At 44.3% G+C, this 26,545-nt stretch overlaps 3 protein-coding genes across 3 annotated transcripts in view; 2 read left to right on the top strand and 1 right to left on the bottom strand.

Moving 5' to 3' along the window:
• LOC140156914 (origin recognition complex subunit 3-like) overlaps positions 1-15,417 on the bottom strand; it is a 43,782-nt gene extending 28,365 nt beyond the window's left edge. Inside the window, exons 1-2 of the mRNA XM_072179956.1 lie at positions 15,263-15,417; positions 11,374-11,425 (exon numbers count right to left, since the gene is read on the bottom strand). Of these exons, the coding sequence (XP_072036057.1) occupies positions 11,374-11,425; positions 15,263-15,307 (97 nt within the window). The 5' untranslated portion in view covers positions 15,308-15,417. The remainder of the gene's footprint in view (positions 1-11,373; positions 11,426-15,262) is intronic.
• Positions 15,418-20,197: 4,780 nt separating this feature from the next.
• LOC140157725 (uncharacterized) lies at positions 20,198-20,827 on the top strand. The gene has a single exon (XM_072180969.1). It carries the CDS (start codon positions 20,198-20,200, stop codon positions 20,825-20,827), a length of 630 nt encoding a protein of 209 aa, XP_072037070.1.
• Positions 20,828-20,989: 162 nt separating this feature from the next.
• LOC140156912 (ribosomal protein S6 kinase 2 beta-like) overlaps positions 20,990-26,545 on the top strand; it is an 80,850-nt gene continuing 75,294 nt past the window's right edge. The window contains 1 exon segment of the mRNA XM_072179954.1: positions 20,990-21,187. Within this exon segment, the coding sequence (XP_072036055.1) occupies positions 21,128-21,187 (60 nt within the window). The 5' untranslated portion in view covers positions 20,990-21,127.

The following is a 26,545-nucleotide window of genomic DNA, read 5'->3' as shown; positions in this document are numbered from 1 at the left end:
AGATCCTTAGTCTTCTTCAGCTCCTAGCTGCGACCATTCTTCTAGACTCTGTCGATACTCTCCTTCCTCCTTCTCTTTTCTTTCTTGGTTCATGATTTGCCGCTCGAGCTCTTCTAGTCTCTGTATCTCTTCCTCTGCGTCCTCGATCTTTCTGTCCAATTGTCGCTTCTCATGTTCCTTCCTTTCTACCCGCTCTTGCTGTTTCTTTAACTTCCTTTCTGCTCTTTCTAATTTCCGCTCCAGCATACCCAACTCGTTTTCCTGCTTTGACCCTCCTTTCTCTTTCCATTAACTCCATCTCCCACTGCCAACGTTCATGTCTCCTCATTTCCATCCAGTGCTGATAGTACCCTTCCGCCTGACTCATTCTCCTCTCCCTTTCTCTTAATTCTCTCTCCCATACTTGGTCCTCACGGCGGAAATCTTCTCGGCATCGTTCCTTTTCCTTCTCCCATTCTTCATCCACTCTTGCTCTATTAGACGCCGTGTCGATTTCTGTAATAAAAGAAAATACAAGGGATTAATACTTTCAGCAATCTCCTTGGTTTACTCTTAGGCTAACGGTACCTAATGGGTCTCTGTCTGACTCGGCTTGGATTCCGGCGTCCCACCCACATTTGGGGTCCATATGTGTCATTAGCATTAGCTGCTTCTTTATGTTCTCCTATGTCTCCAACCCGATTCACCATACGCCCACTTCCTGGAACTTTATTGCCTTTTCCCCATCTTGGGATGTGTCGCACTGCTACCTCTGGATCGAACTGGACTCTCTTTTCCTCTTCCGCCCTCAGTGGACATTTCCTCAAGATACTTGGTCTCTCTGTGTCCGGTTTCGTACTTGAGTTCTTCTCTTCAGTCCCTTGACTCTCTGCAGGTTTGTCCCCATTTGCTACAGGGTCGTCTGGTTTAGGTGCTTCCACCAATCCTCCCACCTCTGGCAACACATCGGTCTCCAACTCAGACTGCTTCTCTGCCGGGACTGGAGCTTCAAACACCCATGGTTCTAGCTCTGGTCCTTCATATGGTTTGAGGCGGTCCGCATGCACAACCTTTGGTTTACTTCTGGCCGTTTTCTGTATGCGGAAGGTGACATCCGATAGTGCTGTCACCACTTGGTAGGGCCCTTCCCATGGCAGTGTGAGTTTCTTTGACAAGCCAGGTCTCCTCTTGACATCAAACAGCCACACAAACTGACCCTCCTTATAGATAGGATCTCGTGTTCGGCGGTCATAGTTCCGCTTCTGGCGTCTACTACTACGCTTCCAGAGCATGCCTAGCCCTTTCGTGTACACCTCTCATTCTCTCTCTCAACTCTTCTGCATAGTCAGTTGCACATTCTCCTTCTCCAGGCACGGCACCAAACACTAGGTCAACTGGGGCAGATACTTCACGTCCTAACATCATCATATTAGGGCTTTCACGGTAGATGCTTGTACACTTGATCTATATGCAAAGCCCACATAGGGTAGACACTTGTCCCACTCCTTCTGGTCTTGTAGTGGCCACAACATCAGCGACACTGCATTGGTTATCGTCGATTGTACCTCTCCACTAACCCATCAGACTTCGGATTATAAGGGGTAGTCCTTGTCTTGGTGATGCCCAGTATCTTGCACATCTCGCTGAAAACTTCTGATTCGAAGTTCCTCCCTTGGTCTGAGTGCAGTTCTAGGGGAACTCCAACCCGGCACACAAATTCATTCACCAATTTGTTTGCTACTGTCTCGGCACGCTGGTCAGGTATGGCGTATGCCTCCATCCATTTAGTCCAGTAGTCTCCTACCACAAGGACATATGAATTTCCCTGGTGAGTCTCTGTAAGGGGCCCTAAGACATCGATTGCTACTCGCTCTAGGGGGCTCCAACACGGGTTTGCTGCAAAGGGGCTCGGCGCTTGCACGGGGGTTCTTCTTACGGGCACAGTCTACGCACTGCCGCACATCCACTCTGACATCAGTCCTCATACCATCCGAGTAGTACCGCTCCCGCAGCCTTGGCAAGGTTTTCTCTCTACCCAAATGACCTGCAGTCTTGATGCATGCAGTGCATCAAGTGCCTTCCTCCTTAATGACTTTGGAAGCACTAGTAGCCATTTGAATTCTTTGCCATCGTCACTTTCCCATCGCTTCAGAAGGACACCCTCTTTCACTGTCAACATGTCCCACTGGCCCCAGTATGTCTTTAGTGCAGCTGACTGATGTGCAACGTCTTCCCATTTGGGTCGTTCACCCCCAGATTCCTTCAACACTATAATGGGTGACATGGTCCCATCAGCCATTTGAGCTTCTCGGATAGAAGTCAGTGAAACCTCAGGCATGGTAGTGATATGCCTTAGCCATACTTCAGTGTCACTGTTCTCTGCTGCTTCTGTCACTGGTGTGTCCAGCATAACACCAACTCCTTCAACTACCGGAATGTGCTCTTCACCGCTACTATACTCGTTTTCAGTGCTGACTTGGGTAATTTCAGCCCCCTCCCGACTTTCCAGCTCGAGTTCTGGCTCTGTCTGGGTCCCAATTTCATTTGTGGCCATAGGAATCTCATTTGTTTCTATTAACTCAGCCTCCTCAACTTCTGCCTCCTGTCTTTGGCTTTCTTCTGCCTCTTTGGCCATCTGCCCTTCCCATCGACCACACTGTTTACATGGGCGCCTGGACAAGCCATCTGAATTCTGATGGCGCCTACCAGGGCGATACTCAAGGCAGAGATCGAAGCTTTGCACAACTTCCAACCACCTGGCGAGTTGGCCTTCCGGATTCTTGAAGTTCGACAACCACCTTAAGGAGCTGTGATCTGTCCTCACCTTCACTTGGCCCCCTCCCAAGTAATGTCTGTACTTCTTCAAGAACTCCACAATTGCTAGCAGCTCTCGCCTCGTCACACAGTAGTTCCTCTCAGCTCTCTTCAGTGACTTGCTACCATATGCAATCACCTTCTCTTCCCCTTCTTGCTCTTGTGACAGTACACAACCGATTGCAAAATTACTGGCATCTGTGTCCAGGATGTACTGTCCTGCTGATTTAGGGTAAGCAAGAATTGGCGCCGTTATCAATGCTTCCTTCAATGTGCCAAAGGCTTTCTCGCAATCTTCATTCCACTGGAACTTTGCACTTTTCTCTGTCAACTTGTGCAATGGTGCAGCCGTATCAGCAAAATCACGTATGAATCGCCGATAATCGACGCTAGTCCCAGGAAGCTACGGATCTGTGTCTGTGTAACTGGCGTCGGCCAGTCCTTCACGGCTTCTATCTTGTCTGGGTCGGTGTGTATCCCCTTCTCGGACACAATATGCCCCAAATACCGGACCTCTTTCTGTAGTAGGGAACATTTGCTTGGCTTGACCTTTAACCCTGCACTTCCAAATCTGTCAAACACTGAGGACAGCCTTGTCAGGGACTCTTCAATTGTACGGCCAAATACAATGCCGTAATCTAGGTAGACCAGCAACGCTTCCCAACGCAGACCTGCCAGCACATTGTCCATCAACCTCTCAATGTGGCAGGTGCGTTGCACACACCAAAGGAGAGGACCTTCCAGGAATACAGGCCACGTGTTGTCCTGAATGCAGACTTATCACGGGCATCTTCGTCCAGCTCTACTTGCCAGTAGCCTGACGCAAGGTCCAAAGTAGAAAAGAACTTCGCCTCTCCTAAGCGCATCGAAAGCGAGTCGTCAATCCGCGAAGCGATAAGCGCTTTGCGGAAGCTTCGTTCAATTTCCTATAATCTAAACACAGCCTCTTTGACCCATCCTTCTTCTTCACAAGAACCACGGACTTGCCCACGGACTATCAGAAGGTTGTATCAGACCCTTGTCTAATAACTCGGCCACCTGTCTCTCAACTTCTGTCCTCTGCTCAGGTGAAGAGCGTCTCAATGGCTGTCTAATAGGCTGGGCACCCTGTGTGTCAATGCTATGCTGGACCAACTTGGTACGCCCTATGTCATACTCGCCCCTCGAGAATATGTCCTGATACTTGACAAGCAACTCGAAGATCTGCCTCTTCCCCTCAGGCTCTAAGTCAGTGGCACATCGTTCATACAATTCTTTCAGGTGCTCTGGAAGTTCCACTTCCGCTCCTACTTCTTCACATCTGCGAACCGACTGTTCGCATTCAACTTCAACATCTTCCTCCTCAATCTGGAGCAACCGGGCAACTACCTTTCCCGCCTTAAGCACCTTTTCTTCTGAGCCCAAATTCATAATTCTAACGGGTATGGTTTCTAAGCTAGCGTCTACTACGGCTCGGGCTACCATCAAGTCATCATCTTCTATCCCCTGATCTATGGGTTCCACCAAGCACATCATGCTACCTCTCCTGTTACCAGCCAAGCATGCAGGGACCACCATTTCATGTTCTGCAGGTATCTGAATCTCTGATGACGTAACCAGCTTTGAATACAATGGTTTGTCATCTTTAGTGCGACAATCCACTCTCTCGCCACGAATTATCAGCTGCAGACTATCAAAATCTATTTTGGCCCCACACTTCCTCAGAAAATTCGTTCCTAACAAGTTATCGCTGACTTGTGCAACGTAGACTGGCACACTCTCAACATGACTACCCACTTGTACTTCCATATAGGCTGATCCCATTATCTGTACTCTGGACCCATCAGCCTGCCGCAAGTATACTGTCGCTTCTTTCAATGTTGGTCGTCTCGCCTCGGGATCTGGCCGGTACTGCTCTGGTGTTAATGTTACTTTGGAGGCCCTGAATCAACACAAAGCATTACTCTCTCTCCCTGTACGACAGTTGAAACCCATAGATCCTTTATCTCCCCGGGCTCATTCTCCCCTATCCCCAAGGCGAATTCTCTTATGTCCGTGAGAAGTTCGGTCTCCCGGTGTCTGACTCTGATTGTTCCCCTGTCTACAAATTGGTTCGGTCTCCAGCCTTGGTCCCTCCTCATAGGTGGCCTCCCCCAGGACCTTTGGTTTGGCCTCATTTCGTTTCCCTGCCATCTTGCAGGGCAATTCCGATACATGTGTCCTTCCTGATGACACTCAAAACATGCCAACGGGCGGTCACATTGCCACCAAATATGATCACGGCCTCCACAATTGCGACACTCACTCCACTGGTCTACCCTTCCACCAGCTAGCTGTGGACAGGACCTCTGCATATGCCCTGGCTCTCCACATTTGAAACATCTCCTTGGGAAGTCTTGACGAGCTGGAGAACGCGGACTCACTCTACCATTTGGCGGTGGTTGCTGTGACTTTGCTGCAGGAGATGGCCGAGGACACTTATTTACTGGACCTTGGGCCCCAGCACTCATCGTTTTCTCCATTCCTTCCACTTTCTCTAGCAAGACCCTCACCATCTCATCTTGGCTCTGGTATCCAAGACTATCACTTCTCTCTCCCCTACCAGAGGCAACTTCGGGTCTGGCTTGCTTTACTGACCTCAAGTCACGCTCCATCTCGCTCACACACGCAATCAACTCACTCACTTCTGAATCTCTAGGTGAGTAGTCTCTCTCTTCACTGGCTATTCTACTATAGCCAACATGCTTCCCACGACCCCTGGTTTGTTCTGTCTTGCAGAATGACTCAACATTCTCAGCAAGCCCTATGGCATCCACCAGAGTTTTAGGGGTCGACCGGAAGAGTTCCTTGCGCAGCTCTGTATCAGCTATCGCCCTCTTGAAATGTTCTCTAGCTATGTAATCTTTCTCCGCTTTCTCAGACTTGGTGCGCCAACTCCACTAGCCTTTTGATCTGCTTCCCCAGTTCACGGAGGCTCTCTCCTTGCTTTTGCTCACGCCGAGACAGAGACAGGAAGTAATTCTCGGGACACTCACGTGGACCGAACTCTCGCTTAAGCACCTTCACTACTTTGGCATAACGAGCCTCACGTGGATTAATATCATTCACATTCAGCGTGGCCAGTGCCTCATCTTGGCAACAAGAAAACATCTGTAAGGCTGCCTCCCTATCTGACCAGCCATTGTAGTCTCTACACGCATCGAACTGGGCGGCAAAGTCCTTAAATGAGCCTTTCCCATTGAACTTTGGGGGCTTCATACTTCCTCGTTTCTTAACTGTGTCGTCTGCACTGGTGGACTCATCCGTGGATGTCAATGCAGGTTTATTTTTCTTCCTTCCCCGCGACTTCTTCCCCTTTGAGGGCTTCTTTTTATTTGACTTTACTCCTGAGGAAGCTTTAGTCTCATCCTCACTGGAGTCCTTGGACTCCTTCAGACGCTTTACCGCTGACGTGCTCTTTTTAGCCTTTTTGCTGACTTTATTACGCTTGCCTTCACTTTCTGACAATGCGTCAGAGTCACTCCCACTGCTATCGCTACTCTCAGTTTCACTCTCTACTTCCATCGCTTTCTTCTTCCTAGACACCGCTGCTCTCTTGGAAGATGATTTAGGCCTAAAGTCGGACTCTGATTCACTTTCACTGCTAGTCCCAGTCTCGCTAGCCAATTGTGACATATTCGAACATGTCCGTACTTTATTCGTCTTCTTCTTGGACTGTTTACCTCCTACTTGATCTGACTTAGTCTCCTGGCCATGCAGAGTGCCCTTTGCTTTTGCCTTTCCCGAAACGGATCCAAACGTGGCCTCAAATTGGCTTTTCCCCTTCAGTCTCTTATCACGCATTAAGGGGGACGGTTGGCTTTGCTCTGCAATGTCACTATCTTGGTGCCCTCGGCGCAGTCCTTTCCTTCTATTCCAGCGACCTTGTTTCTTCAACTGCCGTCTCACTTCTTCTCCTGAATTGGAATCATCGGTCTGACAGCCTACTTCCACTCCTTCTCTGGATGGCCATGCCATATCCACAGGCCCGTACTTTTGCTCACACTCCCTGTCTTGCAGTGCTCGCAACTCTACCCCCCGCAATTCGGCTTCACGCATAGCACTTTCAAATTCGCTCTCCTTCTGCGACCTTTCCAGCTGAAATGCCTGACTTTTAGTGGTCTTTCCCCATTCCTGCAAGTCTTTCCACTGCCGCTCTTCATGCTGTGTTTCGCGTTTTCTCGCCATTTCTCGTTCCACCCTCTCACACTCTTCCTGCTCTCTACGACTATCTCGCAACTGGTTTATTCTCTCCTGCTTCTCTCGTTCTTCCCGTTCCATCAACCGCATATCTTGATCCATCATCTGTAACTTCTGTCTTGTTTCCTCTTTCCTCCTTCGCATTTCCTGTTCCTCCCTTTTCATTCCCTGTTCCTCCCTTTTCATTTCCTGTTCCTCCTTTTGCATTTCCTGTCTCCTCTTTTGCATTTCCTGTCTCTTAACTTGGGCTTCAGCCTCAAATTTCTGCATCTTACGCTCTGCCCGTGCATTTTCCTCCATTTGTTCTCTTTCCCGTTCCCTGCGTGCCATCTCCAGGTTTTGGGCATCCCGAGCTGCTTCCTCAAAAGCCCTTCTTGCATCCTCAATACTTCTTTCTTTCACCTTCACCCCCATTCCCTATCCATTGAAGTTCTTTCTCGTGTTCGCGCTGACCCTATCCAGCTCTGCCATTTTCGACTGGTGAGCGTTGATGTTCCTCCATCAACTCTTGTTCCAAATCTCTACTACTCACATCAAGCCTGTTCCTCGCTGCTCTCATCAGGGCATCTTGCTCTCGAGAGTCAACATCCTCACTTGCCTCCAACCTTGAAGCCATCTTCTCAGATCCTCTAGATCTAAGGTTGTACCGTCTCCCTCTGTGCTCCTGTCGAGCGCCATCACCCTCAACCTCACTACCAGGTGCTTCTTCCTCAGACACATTTCGAGTCTTTCTTCTACCTCTCTTTTGCAACCGTTCTACTTCTCTCTTCTGAGTCTGTCTCCCTTCCTCAGAAGTACTATCCCTTCTTTTCCGAGCCATGTTCTTAGATCGTGCAGCCTTTCGCCCTCTATCATCAGGTTCGTCCCACATATCTGAGTCACTAACAGCGCCTAAACTACTTCCAGACTCACTCTCAATATCACTTTCATTACTGCCTGCCTCCTCCAATTGCTCTAGTTCAACCTTGCCCTCCGTTGACTTTAACTCTGATGCATTACTATCACCGGGCCGAGCTCCTTCCCACTTTTCCTTCCATCCAGGGCTACCTCCATCTTTTCCTACTTCACTTCCCGACATTGCTCAATACACCCACTGATCCTCTATTGTTACTTCAACTTGCTCTTTCACCTCTCTTTGAATCTACTGTCTTCCAAGACTTCGGGTTTACTATTTGCTCAACTTTCTCGACTTGTTACTCTCCATTTACACCACCGCAGTTTCCGGGTCCATCTAACTCACAACTCCTCCTAATCTCAAAACAAATCCCACCGCTGCCACCACTTGTGACGGGACCGAGCGGCTAGGTACTTAGCAAGTGGTTTTATTGGTGGGTGTGCGGAGCTAGAATCCGCTACGCACTGGAGGAGACTGTGATGGACCTCAAAGAAACTGCAGTGACACCTCGTTTTACTTCAACAATGTATTTCTGTTTTATTAGTGGCACTTGTCTTATCTGTATAACATACTACGGGCTTCCAAAATATACTTTATCTCCACAAAGTAATACCCATCTCACACATTGATCAACATCAGCTTTTAATCTGGCCAGCAGGCTGTCTCACGCATCACAATAACCGGGCAGCAGGTAACAGTAACCACAAGTTGCCGTACCACCAATAACACGCTACACAACGGCAACAGTCTAAAATGGCCCACACCAGAATCTCGAACGATCATCACCGGAGTCAAATAAGAAAAATGTGTTAATATAATTATATAACATGTAAGGCCTACAAAAATCTCTAAGTTATTTAGTACAAAATGAAAATTTGGGCATAGCGGTCCCATGGCGTCATGCTAATATCGACGACACTTGCATTTACATGCAAGCATGTAGTGGCAAAGTATCATCACAAAGTTTGACAAATATGATATAAACACAACTACCTATTGGCATACGAAAATTGGGCAGCATGGCCCATCGCCGCATGCCAATAGGTATAATACATGCAAATGACATACTAGTATGCATTGGCACATATTAATAGTTTTGAAAAATACATAAGTTTTTGAACGCAATTGAAAATTTGCACATAGAGGCCCCTCTCTAGGTGCAGACCAGATTTTCAACAATACATAAAAGATGACATACGTTATGTATCTTTACGATCCATGACGTATATATCTCTATGCATCATCACTCTTAAAATTACGACATGATAAACAATATAGATTTCAACAGACTATGTGTTATAAACAATAGCACCATACAAACCATTAGGCCCTACTATACCATTAGGCCTTGTCACTACCTCCATCACTCAGTATTTGGATTGGTCAACTACTTCCATCACTCAAAGCTCAGGCCGACTAACTCCTCCATCACCCAAACTCGGACCAGTCAAACTCCTCCATCACCCAACTCGGACTAGTCAAACTCCTCCATCACCCAACTCGGACTAGTCAAACTCCTCCATCACCCAACTCGGACTGGCCAAACTCTCCTCCAAATACCCGCAGTACCAGGGCACCAGCCCACGTTGCACCAGGACACCAGTCCACGTCGCACCAGGACACCAGTCCACGTAGAACCAGGACACCAGTCCACGTAGAACCAGGACACCAGTCCACGCAGAACCAGGACACCAGTCCACGTAGAACCAGGACACCAGTCCTACCCGACGTGTTCCTCCTACCCTTAACTTCGCCGAATATTACTCTCCGCAGTAAATAGGCCCCCTGACCACCTCTCTGCTACCATTAACTCGCCAATGTTACCCTCCGCAGTAATTAGGCCCCCAGACCTCCTCTCTCTCCACATTCCCCGATGATGTGTCCCTGGGCTGCGCCACGCTACTGCATGGGCCCCTTGGACCTTCTCCTCTTTTATGGATCCGTGCTAGTACCTTTTGATCCATTGCCTCTCTCTCTCCCGCACTGAAAAGCAAACATACACGTGCACGGAACCATAACACAATGTCTGTTGAAATCACATATAATAATGATAAAAATATACCACATCATCTTACCAATACTTTTCCGTGAGCACTTCACATCCACATATTATAAAAATAAAAATACATGAATATTTAAATATTACTTCACACAATTTATAGGCCTAAATAAGATCATACTCATAGGCCCTGCACACGACATGTTTTGTAATAAAGACCTAATTAATTTAAAATAGTATCTGGGTGTGACTTGCGTGAGTTCCACATAAATACTCTGATCTCAATATTAAAGCCTCCATAATTTGACAAAATGTAATTTCGTTATTAAACAAATGCTTTTAGCTGAGGCTACAATGTTTGCATACTAATAATAATCATGAATAATGTCAAAAGTCAGACAATATAAATAAACACATAATAAATTGTGAAAAGTGAGAAAGAGAGTGAGAGTATTATTTTCCAAACGAAAATAATACAACGCTAAAATATAATAATCCTATTAATATTATACGCAACTCGCCATCTCAAATAATTAATTAAATCCAAGATCCAAAATATTATTCGGGAAAACCCGAGTAATTGGCGCAATTAGTGCATGTACATGTATATGCGCTACTTAGTAATGCGCTGTGCGGTACGTATACCTTTGACCTCATTGATATGCACAATCTGCACGTACGCCATCTAGCAATAATGGAACCCAAATAATTCAATTATAAAATAATCTAAGATAGACGAACTAAATCAGCCATTTCTTTCTTTCCGCTTTACCTAGAAAATCCTGTTATATACTAACATGACCAGCAAGGAATACTATATTGTTTAAAACATATGATTTTGAAATACGAACACGATAAAGCATGATTTTGGGGGTGAATTTGTGGCCAAAACCGATAAGAAATGTGCAGAGATGCTATGCTTTCCGTATACACGCACACGGAAAATAAAACAACAAACATCACCCGAACTGCTCACAGAAAATCGCTTAAAATACATCCTAAAATTAATTTCACGACTCCCAAATCACCTCTACGTGTTCTATACATAATAATCTAAGTTGAGTTGGAATGATCTAATTCCTAGTCTCATTTATAATAATAAAAACAATAAAAGAATAACGAAAGAACAAGAGAAATATAATTACCTCGAACGATCATCACCGGAGTGGGGAAATTTCCACTCCAGCGAGACCGCATGGTAAGCAGCCAATCAGCGAGGCGTATTACCAGTTAATTGATTGATTGATAATGACGTAATGCAAGCGAAAATTAAGCCTTTAAAAAGGCGCACTACGTGATTTGGATAATAAAATTAAAAGGATACTAAATAATAATATTTAATATTTCGAATCCCGTCACACCCCTAAAATATACATAACTTTTGTTACCAGTGTGTAGTTATTTTTTGAGAAAAATGCAAAATTAGTCACAAAATTTATCAGGGGGTGTACAATTAACTGATACTTACTTGGATCCAGACATTTCTTGGTCTTCTTGGATGGTGTGAAGACAAAACAACCCTGCAAAGTAATTCCACACAAAGTTTATTCATATAAGTCCATCCAATCCCAGACAATTTGGCATGTTTGCCCAACTACATACATACAGTGTGTCTACTCTGAAGTACAAAGTACAGATGCGGATGCACACATTGTGCCGACTTTGAAGGCACGCATACCTGCAGTAGAGGCGCAGCACTACTGGCGCTGTTAACACGCTGTATCTGCGTGCGTTGTCACTTTGTACTTCAGAGTGGACAAACCGTATACTGAATAGAACATTTGAAGTTAACTTTACAAATCAAGAAATAAAGAAACAATTTCACTTTCTAAAATTTAGAATTATCGCATTGTGAACATTTTGCATCTAGCATTTAGATTAGTGTGGCAAGTTTTCCGTGTTACTTGAAAAAACGGACAAATTCACCAAATTTAAGAAAAAAACGGAAAACACAGAAATTCACAGAAAATATGTTTTTTTTCTTCAGAAATATAAATATGCAGAAAAAATAATGAGATGTGAGGTTAAAATAATGAAAATGAAGTCTGTCTTCAAAGATATCAGGCTTAAAAGAACTAAAAAGATAATGCAAGTAACTTCTTTTTACCCCGAATGTGAACACGGAATTGAAATTACATAAAACACTCTTGTACATAACATACAAACCACCCACTTGCACTACTGACAAAATAAAAACACTAATAATTACTGTACTACCGATCCTTCAGAATAACTTGTAACATATATTGGCAATTTCATGGAATACAGTTGCTGAGAATCACTCTGAAGCTGAATTTATACCATCCGATCACTTATAGGGCTGTGCAATAATTATGAGCCCTGGGGGAGGGTAAAATTGGGGGGGGTGGGGAAGAAATTTTGGCAAGTCGAAGGGGGGGGGCAAGCAATTTTGACGAGCCGAGAGGGGGGGCAGGCAATTTTGGCACACATTCATGGGGCGCCTTTTAAATAAAATGCTCTAAAAGGCAACAGTACGGAAATGCATAAATATGCAAATTTTCCTGCTCGCTCCGCTCGCTACATGTATATCTAGACCATTTAAGGTTTGAAAATTGAGATCCCCAAAATTTGGCATTCACAAGGGGGGGGCAACGAATTTTGGCAGGCCGAGGGGGGGGTCAAGCGATTTTTGGCGAGCCGGTCGGAAATTTCACCCCTCGGGGGGCTCATAATTATTGCACAGCCCTTATGCTGAAAAGATATTCACACGCATACTGAGTGCAGCTGTACCACACATGGTACCGGGACATTACATGCCATGAAGAAAGTTCCGACGTGTGCCATAACCTGTTTTGTGATTGGCTGCATAAACCATAAATTCCGCAATCGTAAGCCAATCAATGAACGTGACGGCCTTCTTCAGTAGTGTATCTCCGACCCCATCAGCGAAGTACATAATGTGATTGGTCTAAAAAACTACATTGACAATTGGCATTGCTAAGCCAGTCAGCATGTTTGATTCTTTAATAATAACCATGGTGAGTTTTAAATGGCATTTGGAGAGGTGATTTCCCCGTGGTGATTCAACGATCGAGTATAAATCCAGCTCGACAATACAACCATGACAACAATGAATATATTAAATGACTTGTTTATGACATGCATCGGATGGATTTTACCAGCGAGTTAAAGGTTTCTCATTTTTCTGGATCAAAGATGCTAGCGATGACCATTTTTTTTGCAGACAGGTAACTTTCAAACTTCATAGGGTAGAAACGATAGCTGTACAATTGTACCAAATACATTTTTGATATAGGCCTAAAATTACGTACCAGTACTGTACACAAAATAGAACACAATACTGTCCAAGGCTAGGGATGTCACAGTGCCATACTATTAACGCTGTTAAGTACTTTCCTATTCGGCGAGGATGATAATTTTGACATACATGTACAAACAGAAAGTTAGACAAAAGACCTGTCAAAACGGTTCCAGCTGTCCAAACAGAAACACTCAACCTCAAGTATCAGAAGGATGGTCCTTACGCTGCCTTTCGATTCGCAGGGAGGACAATTTCGACCTCCTCGCTTGTTTACAAACAGAGAGGTAGACAAAGGGCCTGTCAAAACTGTTCCGCTTGTCCAAATACTCAAGTATCAAAAGGATGGTCCACAATAGAGTGATTCACGCAACAAGAATAGGGGATTAAAAAACTGTGAAGTAGGACCATGTGCTTCTTTTGTCCAATTTGGCATCAAGATTTTGAATGGAAACAGTTCAGACCCAGAACACGATCATGTCAGAAATTAATATTTTAAGGTTGATTAAATTAAGGTCCACAATAGGGTGATCGACATGAATTAACGCAGCATGAAAAAGCTGTCAAAGTGGTACCATGTGCTAGCTTCTATTGTCCAGTTTGCCATTAAGATTTTGAACAATAGATTTTAGGAATTCCATGTAGCAATTGTAGTCAGCTTAAATTTCATGGACTCATATTGAAAGATAAAACAAATTTGAAAGATAAAAAAACTTCATGGACTCGTACGGTCGTGGTCATTCTGTCGGAATGTATGAAACTGTAAGCACAATATAACGTCCAAATGATTATGATAGGGTTCGACCTTCCTAGTTTAACTAGTCTAGTACTAGTAGTACATATAACTACATTACCCTGAGTAAAGATAGTCACTTGTGCTGAGCATGAAATTGGCCACTTATCGCTCACTGTTCAAAATGTGACATCTACACCAATTACAGTCCCCGAAACTGTCTACTTTTTAGCCGACCTCAATTCAAACATTTAGTGATAGTTAAAAATGCGATCCCCAACCCTTTGGTTACCTTTGGACTAATTTTTCAAATCTCACGCTGAGTCTCCGTGTCTGAAATTCCCGGTACAAACATCGAAAATGTCGCAATTCTCAGTTCGGTGATGATACTATATCCGCATCGCTGACATGAATATGCATATCTCTGACCCCTGTAAGGTCAAAAACGTGGCGTTGATTTCAACCAATCCGATCCACCGTTTAATAAGCAGCTTGATACTGACGTCATATCTGAGGTGACCAGGAGGCAGGAGCTACCATTTTGGTAAACTGAGCTCGACTCGTTCGTTCTTTTGGTTCACATAAATCGAACAAAATTTTCAATAACGGGTAATAGTATGATTTCAATTTTTTATTAATGAAGTTACTTGTAGTTTTGAGGAATGACAAAGTTGTTTTTGGAAACTTAGATGTTTGTTTCAACTGATGATGTAGGATCGCAAGGTGAGTGAATTCGTGAAGAGATTTGCTTGTTTGAGTGATAGTAGGATACGGGGTGTAGGCTAGTCCTCTGTGTTTGACCGGCTCCGACGTCTCAATTCACGACGTCTCAATTCGTACCTGCTTACCAGACAGCAATACTGCGTATTGCTGTATGGAACCAGATATATAACTACATGACAATGGATGAGTATTGATAGTCCGAATAATCAGTCCCAGAACAAATTATTAATTTCTGACATGATCGTGTTCTGGGTCTGAACTGTTTCCATATGAAATCTTGATGGCAAATTGGACAAAAGAAGCACATGGTTCTACTTGACAGCTTTTTAATCCCTATTCATGTTACGTGAATCACGCTATTGTGGACCATCTTTCTGATACTTGTGTGTTTGGACAAGCGGAACGGTCTTTTGTCTACCTCTCTGTTCATGCTGTTTGTAAACAGACGAGGATGTCGAAATTGACATCCTCTCCGAATAGGAAAGTCAGCGTAATAGTACGGCACTAGAGTATTGACATGATTGAGTAAGCTTAAATTCTAATAATATTTAAGCTTACTAAAATGTGACACAAACTCATTAAGTTTGTCATGTATATGTTCATCTTTTATCATGTACTTACCCTAGAAACTGAGGATGTTGCATCGCCAACAGGGTGGCCAGACATTTCCAAAAGGACCAAACAAACAAACGAAGTTTTCAAATATATGCCACCAGTCAAGGACCTGTTTACCTGCACACAATCATCACAAACTGTATCGTGCACGTGGATTACGGGCGCTCACCACTAAATAAACACCATGTAAACACCCACAGGCGGAAGTCCAAAACTTCAAAACAAAAAATGTTTTTAAAGCATGATAAAACGTGTTTATTATATAAACGCGTTTGGGATTTGTTCAAAACGTTTTATATGAAAGAACACAATATCAACATTTAAAAATGTTGTCTAAATGATATTTTTCACAAATATGTTTGCAAAACAAATTTGTCGACACTTTAGGGGCTGTCAGTTACTCAGTTTCTTTGGAATGGGGGAGGTATTTATGAGGTAGGCCTATATTTGGTCAGCCTGTATTTGGTCAGCATCATGAATATACTGGGGAGCCAAAAATTTTAATACCAGGGTCCAAAATAAAATGGGGGGGAGGGTGTTTGTCAAATTATTAAAGGCTTGTAACTATTTGCACTCTTTACTTGCAATCCAAATTATTGCGTGCTGCACATGCATTTGTTACACTAATATTTTAGGTATTTTTGGGAAAAAAATGTATACCTTCAATACAAAAGGTCAAAGTTTTCAAATGATGGACGACTTTTCCTCCCAGCTACATATATAAGTACATATCATTAGATTTATAAAGTTCACTTCGAGGACTGTTAAATATCAAAAATATCATTAATATCAATTTTGAATAATTTGCCATAAAATTTGTATTATAGGGCCTATGGCGAATTTCAAAAAATCTAAATTATTTGATATCCGACATCGTATTGGTGTGTCAGATGTGCTCTCACTCTCATCAGGTCCCACAAAAATACCGTGCAAAATCTTGCAATTTCTTAACTCATTATAGCTAAAAATTACCATTTGGAGTTAGGGGGCTGGCCTTTTATTCAGAAGGGGGGTCCCAAATATAAGGTAACTTGGGGGTTACTATATGGACACAGGGTAATTTGGGACAGTGATTGCGGAAATACTTTTATACCTTAAAATAGTCACATTTGGCCAATTTTTGCAACAAACGAACTTTGATGTAATGTCTATTTATATTTCCAACCAATTAAAAGTAGCCTACCATTCTTCATTAAACAGGCACTTCTGAGGGCCATAAGCTTAACACATCAAAATAAATATTTCATTTTTTTTCCATGTCTAAGTAGAGGTCACGACTTGAGGCAAAATATCTGAATCAATGGCCCGGATTAGTGTTTCTCAAATGAAAAAATAACTTCTAAGCCACCTTTTCAATTAAATCAGACAAAAATTGTTAATTTTTCTTCGAAAATTATAAGAAAAGTTTTCTTTTAGAAATGTGCCAAATTGGGGTAAAATGGGACGCCTTTGACTTACTGTGTAAACTCGCACTGTCCCATCTTGCCGAAACAAAAAATCCCATATGGCGTCCCATTTTCAGTACCCCAGCTGTCCCATTTTATACCCCATAGCTTCTTTACATGCGGCAGCAACAATTTCGCATGTAGTAAAATTGTTAATAAAATAATGAAGCCGGAGGCCGATGGTGCCCGTCACGTCGTCGGGCACCTTTTTTTAAATTTTTTTATCTTTCAATATTTATTGATTTTTATTCATAAACAAGAAATAATTAAGACAACTAGACTATTAGCTACTCTTGGTGATATACATTTTGTTTTGTAGTGGTCACTTGTCGGGTATTAGTATTATAGCCGAGTAAAATCTGGTCATGATGCAGTCATGTCTACAGTAGAATTCATCTCGACCTTTGCAGGACTTAAACCCCATTAAAAGCTATTAAACCAAGATAACACTCATTGAAACAGCTCAACTGATTAAATCGGATCTTCTCTGGTTGTGCACATGTGTCTGTTTTCATAGCTTTTCATGTGCGATATCGCAATAAAGCTGGTATTATAGCTTCAGTTGGGTAACCGATTATAAAGGAAACGAAAGGAAACAATGGTATGTGTACCTTTGTTCACGAAATGAGACAATGGCCTGCTTTTTGTAAACCCGCATTCTTGAAAATGAGCAACATAATGATTGTTGACTTAACACGGTTTGGAAACAATTTCTTCATATTTTTGGTGTTATCTGTCGTTTACATATCCTTCCTAAAACACAAAAGTTTTATAGCTAAAAATTTAGGACATGTTACACAACTATATTGTCTAGAATTTTAGAAGAGTACTTTTAATATTGGCCGGTTATTTTTCACACAGCGGCGTTAACTAGGCAATGTACTATTACCTATAACATTAACTCAAACACCAAAGTACGAATATTTCCAAACATCTAAATTAGCTAAAAATTTAGGACATGTTAAAAACTATATTTTCTAGAACTTTAGAAGAGTACTTTTTAATATTGGCCGGTTATTTTTCACACAGCGACGTTAACTAGTCATATCCCCATACTTTTAAACGTAGGGCTATTTGTAGAGGTCACGCGTCAATGGGAAAGAGCACTGTGTATTGTGTATAGGAAAACGGACAGTAACTGCAGTATGTTTCCCATTTTGCCCCTTAGGAGGACCAAATTGCCCCGTTCCCCCAGTACTGGGGGGGCAGGGTGACAAGATGACCATAGATAGTGTGTTTATCTTATTCAAAATGACTGATTTTAATACAATTTTAGCCTGTTTAAAGGGTAAGGTGTATCGGTGGTGGTGGTGGTGGTGGTGGGGGGATAATGGAGGTGGAGGTGTCATAATTTTTTGTTGCCAAAATGGGGGGGGGGGGGCGCAATTTTATTGACGCTGAGTGTAATTTGGGACTCCCCTTCCGAAGAAAATGCCAGCCCCCTTATTACTCATTAAGGTATACCGTATAGTATTACATAGGCCTATTTATACATTGATTAAAGGTACCGGTAGGTAGGCCTACACAATGTTCATTTTACCCCGTGCTTTAATTTTTTATCCCCTCTATTAAGGCTGAATTTTTTTATCCCCCTTTTTGGACCTAAAATTTTGTTGATCCAGGCTATATTTTCAAAGTAATATCAAAGTATTAATTTTATGAACACTTCCTTTAATATTGGTGCTTTATGATTTAAATTGCTACAATGGGGAAGGCATCATAGCAGCATCATACTTGTTGGCGGCGACTTCAACCTTCCTGGCTGGGATTGGAAAAATAAGACTCTGAAACCCAAAACACCTTATGTGAATCTGCATTATATCTTTGCAGATATTCTAGCTGACAACGGTCTCACGCAGATGGTTGAGGAACCTACCCGTGGAGACAACACACTTGATTTGATTATGACCAACCGTCCTCATCAGATTAATAGGACTCAGGTCCTACCTGGTATTAGTGACCATGAAGCGGTCTACACTGACTTTGATATTAATCCAACAAGAAAGAAACAAATTCCTCGCTATGTTCCTTTATATAGTAAAGCGGACTGGGATGGCTTTCGCCGATTTGCTTCCAAGTTAGCTGATCGTATCTCAGCTGCTGAAATGTCTTCATCTACTGAAGAGCTGTGGATACTGTTTCGCGATGATTTGAGCAAGGGTATCCAATCTTACATTCCTCACAGACGAACCAAGTCTAGGGACTCACAACCTTGGATTAGTCTCGAGTTGAAGAGGAAGATTAGGAGAAGGGATAAAGCATTCAAAGCTAGCAAGAAGTATGGTAAAATAAAAGACGAGCACAAGTTTCTGAGACTGAAGAAGGAGGTGCAGAGAGATCTGCGACGTTCCTACTGGCAGTACGTTGAAGATATCGTAACCCCGCAAGACTCGGATCGCAGCGATTACAGCAGCATGAAGAGATTCTGGACATTTATTAAGCATAAAAAATCTGACTTCAGTAACATTTCACCGCTGAAAGTGGCTGGTAGACTGATCACCGATTCAAAGATGAAGGCTGAGACTCTGAACCGCCAGTTTCAATCTGTGTTTACACCTGAGTCAGACTTTAAGTTCACTCCATCTAATTCGAGCTACCCATCTATGCCGTCCATTAACATCACGGTTCCTGGTGTTGAGAAGCTGTTAAAAATCTCAAACCTGGTAAAGCAGCTGGACCAGATAATGTCAGCCCCAGAGTCTTGAAAGAGCTTTCAAGTATCATCGCGGATCCTCTAACCAGAATTTTCCGTAAATCTCTCAGCGAGGGTAGCGTGCCATCTGACTGGAGACATGCGAACGTGTCGCCTATTTTCAAAAAGGGTCAGAAGTATGATCCAGCTAACTATCGCCCAATTAGTTTAACTTGCATTGCCTCCAAAGTAATGGAACATGTGATTTGTAGTAACCTGATGAACCATGCGAGTCGTAACAACATCTTTTACGCACTGCAACACGGTTTTAGGGACCGCAGGTCATGTGAGACTCAGCTTTTGGAATTTGTCCACGATATAGTTACCAACATGCATGAAGGTAATCAATCGGACGTCTGTGTACTAGATTTCGCAAAAGCCTTTGACAGAGTTGGTCACCGCCGCCTTGTAGAGAAGCTTAAATGGTATGGCGTTGATGGTTGTGTCAACAGTTGGATTGCCAGCTTTCTCAGAGATCGTACACAATCAGTCGTGGTCGAAGGTGTATCATCTAGCAGAGTGCCTGTTATCTCCGGAGTCCCCCAGGGGTCGGTCTTGGGACCGTGTCTGTTTTTATACTACATCAATGACATTGCGGAGCAGTTAACATCAACAACTCGCCTCTTCGCTGACGACACAATGATCTATATGGCTGTCAAAAGTGACAAGGATGCCCAACTTCTGCAGGCAGATCTTGACAAGTTAACGGTTTGGGAAGACAAGTGGAAAATGCAGTTCCATCCAGACAAGTGTCAAGTTATCACCATCTCGCGTAAGAAGAATCTTATTATGAACAACTTCACCATGCATGGTCATCAACTAGAACATGTCAACTACATCAAATACCTCGGTCTTACTGTATCTCATGATCTCCGCTGGGATAAGCATGTTGATCGTGTGGTGGCTAAGGCAAATAACACCCTGAACTTCCTTCGTCGCAATCTGAATGTCAATAACCCCAAAGTCAAAGCCCAAGCCTTCAAGTCGCTAGTCCGTCCTCTGCTAGAGTATAGTTGCTCTGTCTGGGACCCTCATACTGATCATCTCACCAAAAAACTTGAGATGGTCCAGCGACGTGCAGCAAGATTTACACTAAACAAATATCGTCGCACCGACAGCGTAACTGCAATGCTCAAAACTCTATCATGGCCTACTCTGGCAGAAAGAAGACGGAATGCAAGACTCTCAATGTTCTACAAAATTCATCACGACCATGTTGCTGTTGATCCCAGTCAGTTTGTCACATTCAAAAACCTCACCACACCAACGCGCTCTGAAAACACACTCGCTTACCACATACCACACTCCCGTACTGATTATCACCGAACCAGCTTCTTTCCTCGCACTATCCGGGAGTGGAATCTTCTACCAGAAACGGTCATCAAAGCACCTTCACCAGCAGCATTTAAAGAAGCCCTAAACAAGTTAGACTAGTTAGCCCGCCGCACACACTCCGTGTCTGAGCCTTCATCAATGAAGTTGACACTATTTCGGAAGAAGAAGAAGAAGAGGCCTTGCCAAGTCGATCCCCCACTGGAAGGTTTTGAAATTAATTTTACGCCCTCATTTGACAGGTCAGTGCCAACTTCGCAGGAATTTCGTCGTCCATGTTGGATACGGCGAGACAGCTGGGCGGATTGTACGGAAGAGTCGCTTTATTGTAGATTTGGACGCTTTCTTCAGTTGAATCGTACTTATAATTTGTCGGTATTTTCCTCAGGGCATCTTTGAAACATGCCGTTGAGTCATATGCCGAATCCGTGGCAGCAAATGCCTGTCAAACTGATGGCTGAGGTGAGACTAATCGGTGTCATTGAAAAGTTTGCCGGCTTTTTGGCCCATTTTGTTTTAGCAATTAAAACCCCGTTTTTTTTTTTTTTTAAGTGTTGTAAATATTTTATGGTACTGCTTATATGTATGAAAAATTGAAATATACTATAGAGTTTAGTGGTAATCATTGACGCATGGTAAATGCATTGCATGGTGACGTGTTGTGTAACATGCAACTCAAGTTGAACTGTTGCTTGCATTTTTGCAAGCAAATGACCACTGGCAATGCAAAATTGCAATACAAAAAATAATACAAAACGCATGCCACCTTGCAATTTGCATGAATGCATCAGCATTATCATTATCATTGCCCATCATTTTTATAAATCGACTCAGTATCACAGTGTGAATACATCATGCAAACATTCCGATTTGAGCCTACAATACATCACTCAGACTCTGACTCTGTGAAACTGAAAGTTGGGTTGTATGCTGAATTATAGCTGTAATAATAATTTCTCGATCATGAGCTTGTTTACTTACTGCGTGCACTGCATATGTCGCATTTTTCATGGAACCCTTGACCTCAAGTCAGCTGCCTTAGCGACACTGTGACCCGAAGACTGTGATTGGCAAGCATTGTGTGCTCGACGCAATTTACTCTTGCATACAAATTGAACATCATGATCGAGAATCTATTATTTTAGCTATAGTACGAGTAGTCGAGTACGAGACTATGACTTCTACGAGTTCAGTATTCATTGCTCATGTTGGTATGGTACAAATTTGCACATATATGTGCGCGATAGTTACGCATTCAATGCTAGAGTACCGGGCCGGTACATTGCTATCGTTTTTCGTTGGGACAGCGTTGACATTTTTTGCAAAAGATGTTATTCTTTTTTTAATATGTTGAAATATACAATGTACACCAGGCACAAAAAGAAACTCGTCAGTTATATTCATCCTTGCTGTTCAGTAACTTGATCATTTTGGATTATTCTGAAATATACATTTTGTTAATTGGACTTTTCTTTCTCATTTTGACACCCTGTTCGTGAAAAACGAACAAGAATTGACCAAGATATGCGCCTCCAAAGCCTCAAACCCCAAAAGCAAAAGTTGCATTTTCAACGATTTTCAATGGGAACGCATCGTTGTATTGCACACAAGCACCACGGGCCAATCAATAAAGCACACAGTGTAACAGGCACAATCGAATCGTTAAAATTGCAACTTTTCATTTTGGGGTTTGAGAGTTTGGAGGCGCATATCTTGGTCAATTCTTGCTCAATGTTCACGAACAGGGTATCAAATGAGAAATAAAAGTCCAATTAACAAAATGTATATTTCAGAATAATCCAAAATGATCAAGTTATTGAACAGCAAGGATGAATATAACTGACGAGTTTCTTTTTGTGCCTGGTGTAGATGAAAGTTATTTATGAGTCAATTGTATATTTGAAGCTTGGACACAGTTGGAGTATGTTATGCTTCATAGATTTCTACTAGATTTAGATATTTAAATCCAAGTAAAAAATAAAATATGTTTCTTGTCATCTCCTGATTTCTTTTTTGAGGCTGCTTCAAATTTATTTTTGTTTGCAAAAATTCTATTATAACTTTTGAAAAAAAGATGTCTTGGAAGTATCAAGTTGAGATACTTTCTATAGCCTCAGCCTAACTTGGGACTCTGGCTTCAAATGTGATGCTATTGGTGAGCAATTTGTTCAAATTTTGCCATTGTTGTGGGTATTGCATGCTCCTTAAATTGTAGGCCTATGGCTCACTTTTTCTTCAATATTTTGACAATTTGTTGATCAATTCCAAATATTCTATTCTGTTGTTGAACTATACCGGGTATTTGTTATTGTAGTATAGCCTACATGTAGCTGTGTTCTTGATTGCAAAGATATTAGGAGTTTTTGTTATTTAGTTTTTAATTCCCAACATAAATTCTGCACCCTTCAGCGAAAGATTGACAGCATTTTGCATTTTTGTTGGATAGTGGAAGGCAGGGTCAAAATAATGTTTTTTTTACGGGCTACTCTCTTTTTTAGCCAATAAAAAATGCCCGGTTTTGTTTAGGGTGCAATTTTTAGGTTCCAAGGGGCTACTTTTTGTTTCACTTAGGAATGTGAATTTTATGTGTTTTTGTCAAGCAATTACGATCAAATTAGAGAGACTCAGTACACCGGTCGATCGTACCGTCTCCGATGGTTATTAAGATACTTCTTGCATCGATCCCGAGATGCGGAAAAACCAATAGTCATTTTGTCCCACATAAATGAATAAATAACAAAACCCCCGATCCCCGGTGGACTCACCCAAAGGTGACGCCACACCATATGATCGTCCCTTATCCTCCTTGGTCTCCGACTGACACAGACGCGTGCCTATCGATTGTTCATAGCACTGTGTATCAATTTCTCGACCAAAGCGAGATATACGGTTGTAGTTTCACACCTTAGGTAAAACCAAACCGGTATTGTTCGGCTGAGGATAGTTTTGACGGCATTTTCTGGCGAAAAAGTGACAAAAAACGATCCAAAACTTAGCAACATATCGTGCCTCCGTTTGTATACGGGACACACGAGCAATTCAAAATGGCCGCTCGTTGACGCCATTCATTTTGTTTCCCACGTAAAACAACCATTGCAGCCTGTAAGTTACAATAGATGTTTGTACATACACATTGTATTTCATGTACGGTAGGTTATTGTTGCTATGTTAGGGTGATTACTCTATCGTTATGTCTTCATTACCGTCCAATAAAGACGAGTTAATCAGATATTCATACGGTGGGGATTGGTAGGGACCCGTCTGACATTTTAGTAATAAAGTTAGCCAGTCCTTACTTTACCACTAACGTTAGCGACCAGCCTCCGTGCTCAGGTTTGCTTACTGGGCTTGAGTCGCGTGTTGGGGGGTAGTGCCCCCTCCCTTTCTCCTCGCTCGCCTCGGCCCTGTCGGGCTTGCCCTTCCCTGGTGACGGAGCGGGACCCACACCCGCTCTGTTTCACCCACAGGGAGTGCTCACGATCTTCTAGATGTCTTTCTTTTGCTTAGGACTCTCCGAGTTCCAGCTTGACGATTGGGATAGGCTCCGTCATCGCCATAAGACGAAGAAGAAATCTACCAAGGGCACTGGTAAGGTCGATCACGGTGGATTCTGCTGTGACAGCCCCTATGGGTCATGGCAGGTCTGCTTAAGGGGCTCCGGTCCCCGGACAAGCAGGCGGTTCCTTCGGGACTGCTAAGCGTCCAAAGGCTCAGCAGCCAGCGAAAGCACTGACTATACGTCGGAGCAAAGTAGCAGGCAGCAGAGCGGTAACCACTCAGCGAAAACCCTAGCGGGTTTTGCAGCAGGAGGATACCAGTCGTCACGGTAGATTCTGCTGTGACAGCCCCTATGGGTCATGGCAGGTCTGCTTAAGGGGCTCCGGTCCCCGGACAAGCAGGCGGTTCCTTCGGGACTGCTAAGCGTCCAAAGGCTCAGCAGCCAGCGAAAGCACTGACTATACGTCGGAGCAAAGTAGCAGGCAGCAGAGCGGTAACCACCAGCGAAAACCCTAGCGGGTTTTGTAGCAGGAGGATACCAGTCCTCTAGCGAAAATCCTCACGGGTTTTTAGCAGCAGGACACCCGTCTGTTGCAGGCATATCTACGGGCTCAAACAGCCACAGTAGTAGCCAGCGACGGGCAGCATGCACGGGTACCCCGGGCTTGCTTGGGTTGAACCCTAGCATGCATGGGTTCAGCAGAGATGATACCGCGGCTAACGCTGTGGGTGTAGTCTTAGCAGAACCAACTGGGGTTGTCACACGGCAGCGTTCCATGGCGGGACCGCCGAGTGATACCCTGGGCCCTAGAATAGCTGCTGGCTGTCCACAGGGACTGGCTGGCGATTATTCAGGGGTTGGGCTCGCAGTCTCTCACGGGACAGCGACCCAGGTGCATTCGGTGGCAGCTACAAAGACGAGCTACGGCTTGACTTCAGTGGTAGCCGCTATGCACCCGCCCATAGCTGCCGTGAGTGGTCCGCCACACACAGCGACCTTGGCGAAGCTCCAGAGGGTACAGTACGTAGCTTGACCAGCCTAGCTGATCAACAGCCCACTTATGGCCTCGAGAGCCAGCGGCGCGTGGGTGATCCATTACCGTCAATGGGTCAATTACCCTCTCTTGATCGATCACTGTCAAATCAACAGGGCATAGCTCCATTGATTGACGCTGCCTATTCAGGTGGCGAGGTGATTGATCGGGGTATCTGCAGCTCAGCTACCCGTGGTACTAGGCAAGCTCCCTCTAGCCAAGGGACAGCCGGTATAGCGGGGTACCCATACACACGGCTTGATCCCCTTGCGGGGAACGCAGTGAGGCATGGGTACAGTGGTACACAGCCGGGAGCCCTCACGGGCACCTATGCTGGAACCACGCATACAGCGGTACACAACCGGGAACCCTCACGGGTACCCATGCTAGTACCGGCGCCGGTACCACGCCAGCACACAGCTTGATCCCCAAACAGGGAGCGCGTGTGGCGAGGGTACAGCGGTCCACAGTTGGGAACCCTCACGGGTACCCACGCTGATACCGCGACCGGTACCGCAGCACCGCGCTTAGTCGCCACAGTCTCTGTGGCAACAAGGGGGGGGAGGCGGTGCTGGTACTGCAGTACCATGGGGTTACCCTGGTGGCGGATCCTTTCAGGGTCAGCTGCCAGCTGGGTATGCCCCGTGGTACCCGCCGCAGGGTGTTTCTTCCACGGCCTAGCACCGTGGCAAGTGTCGCCAGCGATGGCCCACGCAGTACCAACATCAGCTGTTGACCAGGCCAGCCGGCATGGGGCTAACCCAGATCTTGATCCGGGTAGGCCCCGCGCTGCTAGCGCTAGGACGACGGCTGCGAGAGCATGCGGACCCAGTGGTGCCATGGCGGATACCTCAGGGTCTTGCGGGAGTACTCCCTCTTCTGCTGGCAGGTAGTCGGCGAGCCACACAGTGGTTATGCCTTCTTACCCGCTTTCAGATGCCCGTCCTCAGTTACCGCATCATCGGAGCATGATCACGGATACTGTGGGCGAGGAAAGGAGTCGGAAGCTGAGTCCGGTAGTGACATCACTACAATCTCCTTCCCCGCTGCCCGCGAGGGGAGCAACAGCACTGATCTTCCTCCGGACATCCCCTAAGGGGAGTCCATGGAGGAGGACCAGGGATCCTTTCAGTAGGATGCTCAGCTGCTGCTTCCTCACAGGGGACGCCTGCACTCTCATTCCCGGCAAACCTCACGGGTAGATATCGTAGGGCTGTCGAGCTCAGTAGAGCTATGACGCCGCGGGCTTGCACGCTTCCTCTGCGGGTAACGCGGGAGGACCACGGGA

The sequence above is a fragment of the Amphiura filiformis genome, chromosome 7, assembly GCF_039555335.1.
Source record: "Amphiura filiformis chromosome 7, Afil_fr2py, whole genome shotgun sequence".
NCBI lineage: Eukaryota > Metazoa > Echinodermata > Ophiuroidea > Amphilepidida > Amphiuridae > Amphiura > Amphiura filiformis.
The sequence above is the reverse complement of the archived record's forward strand: the minus strand, read 5'-3'. Positions and strand labels throughout refer to the sequence as shown.

Coding starts and splice junctions, on each gene's coding strand:
- LOC140157725 (XM_072180969.1), top strand. CDS start 20,198: ATGCATGGTCATCAACTAGAACATGTCAACTACATCAAATACCTCGGT.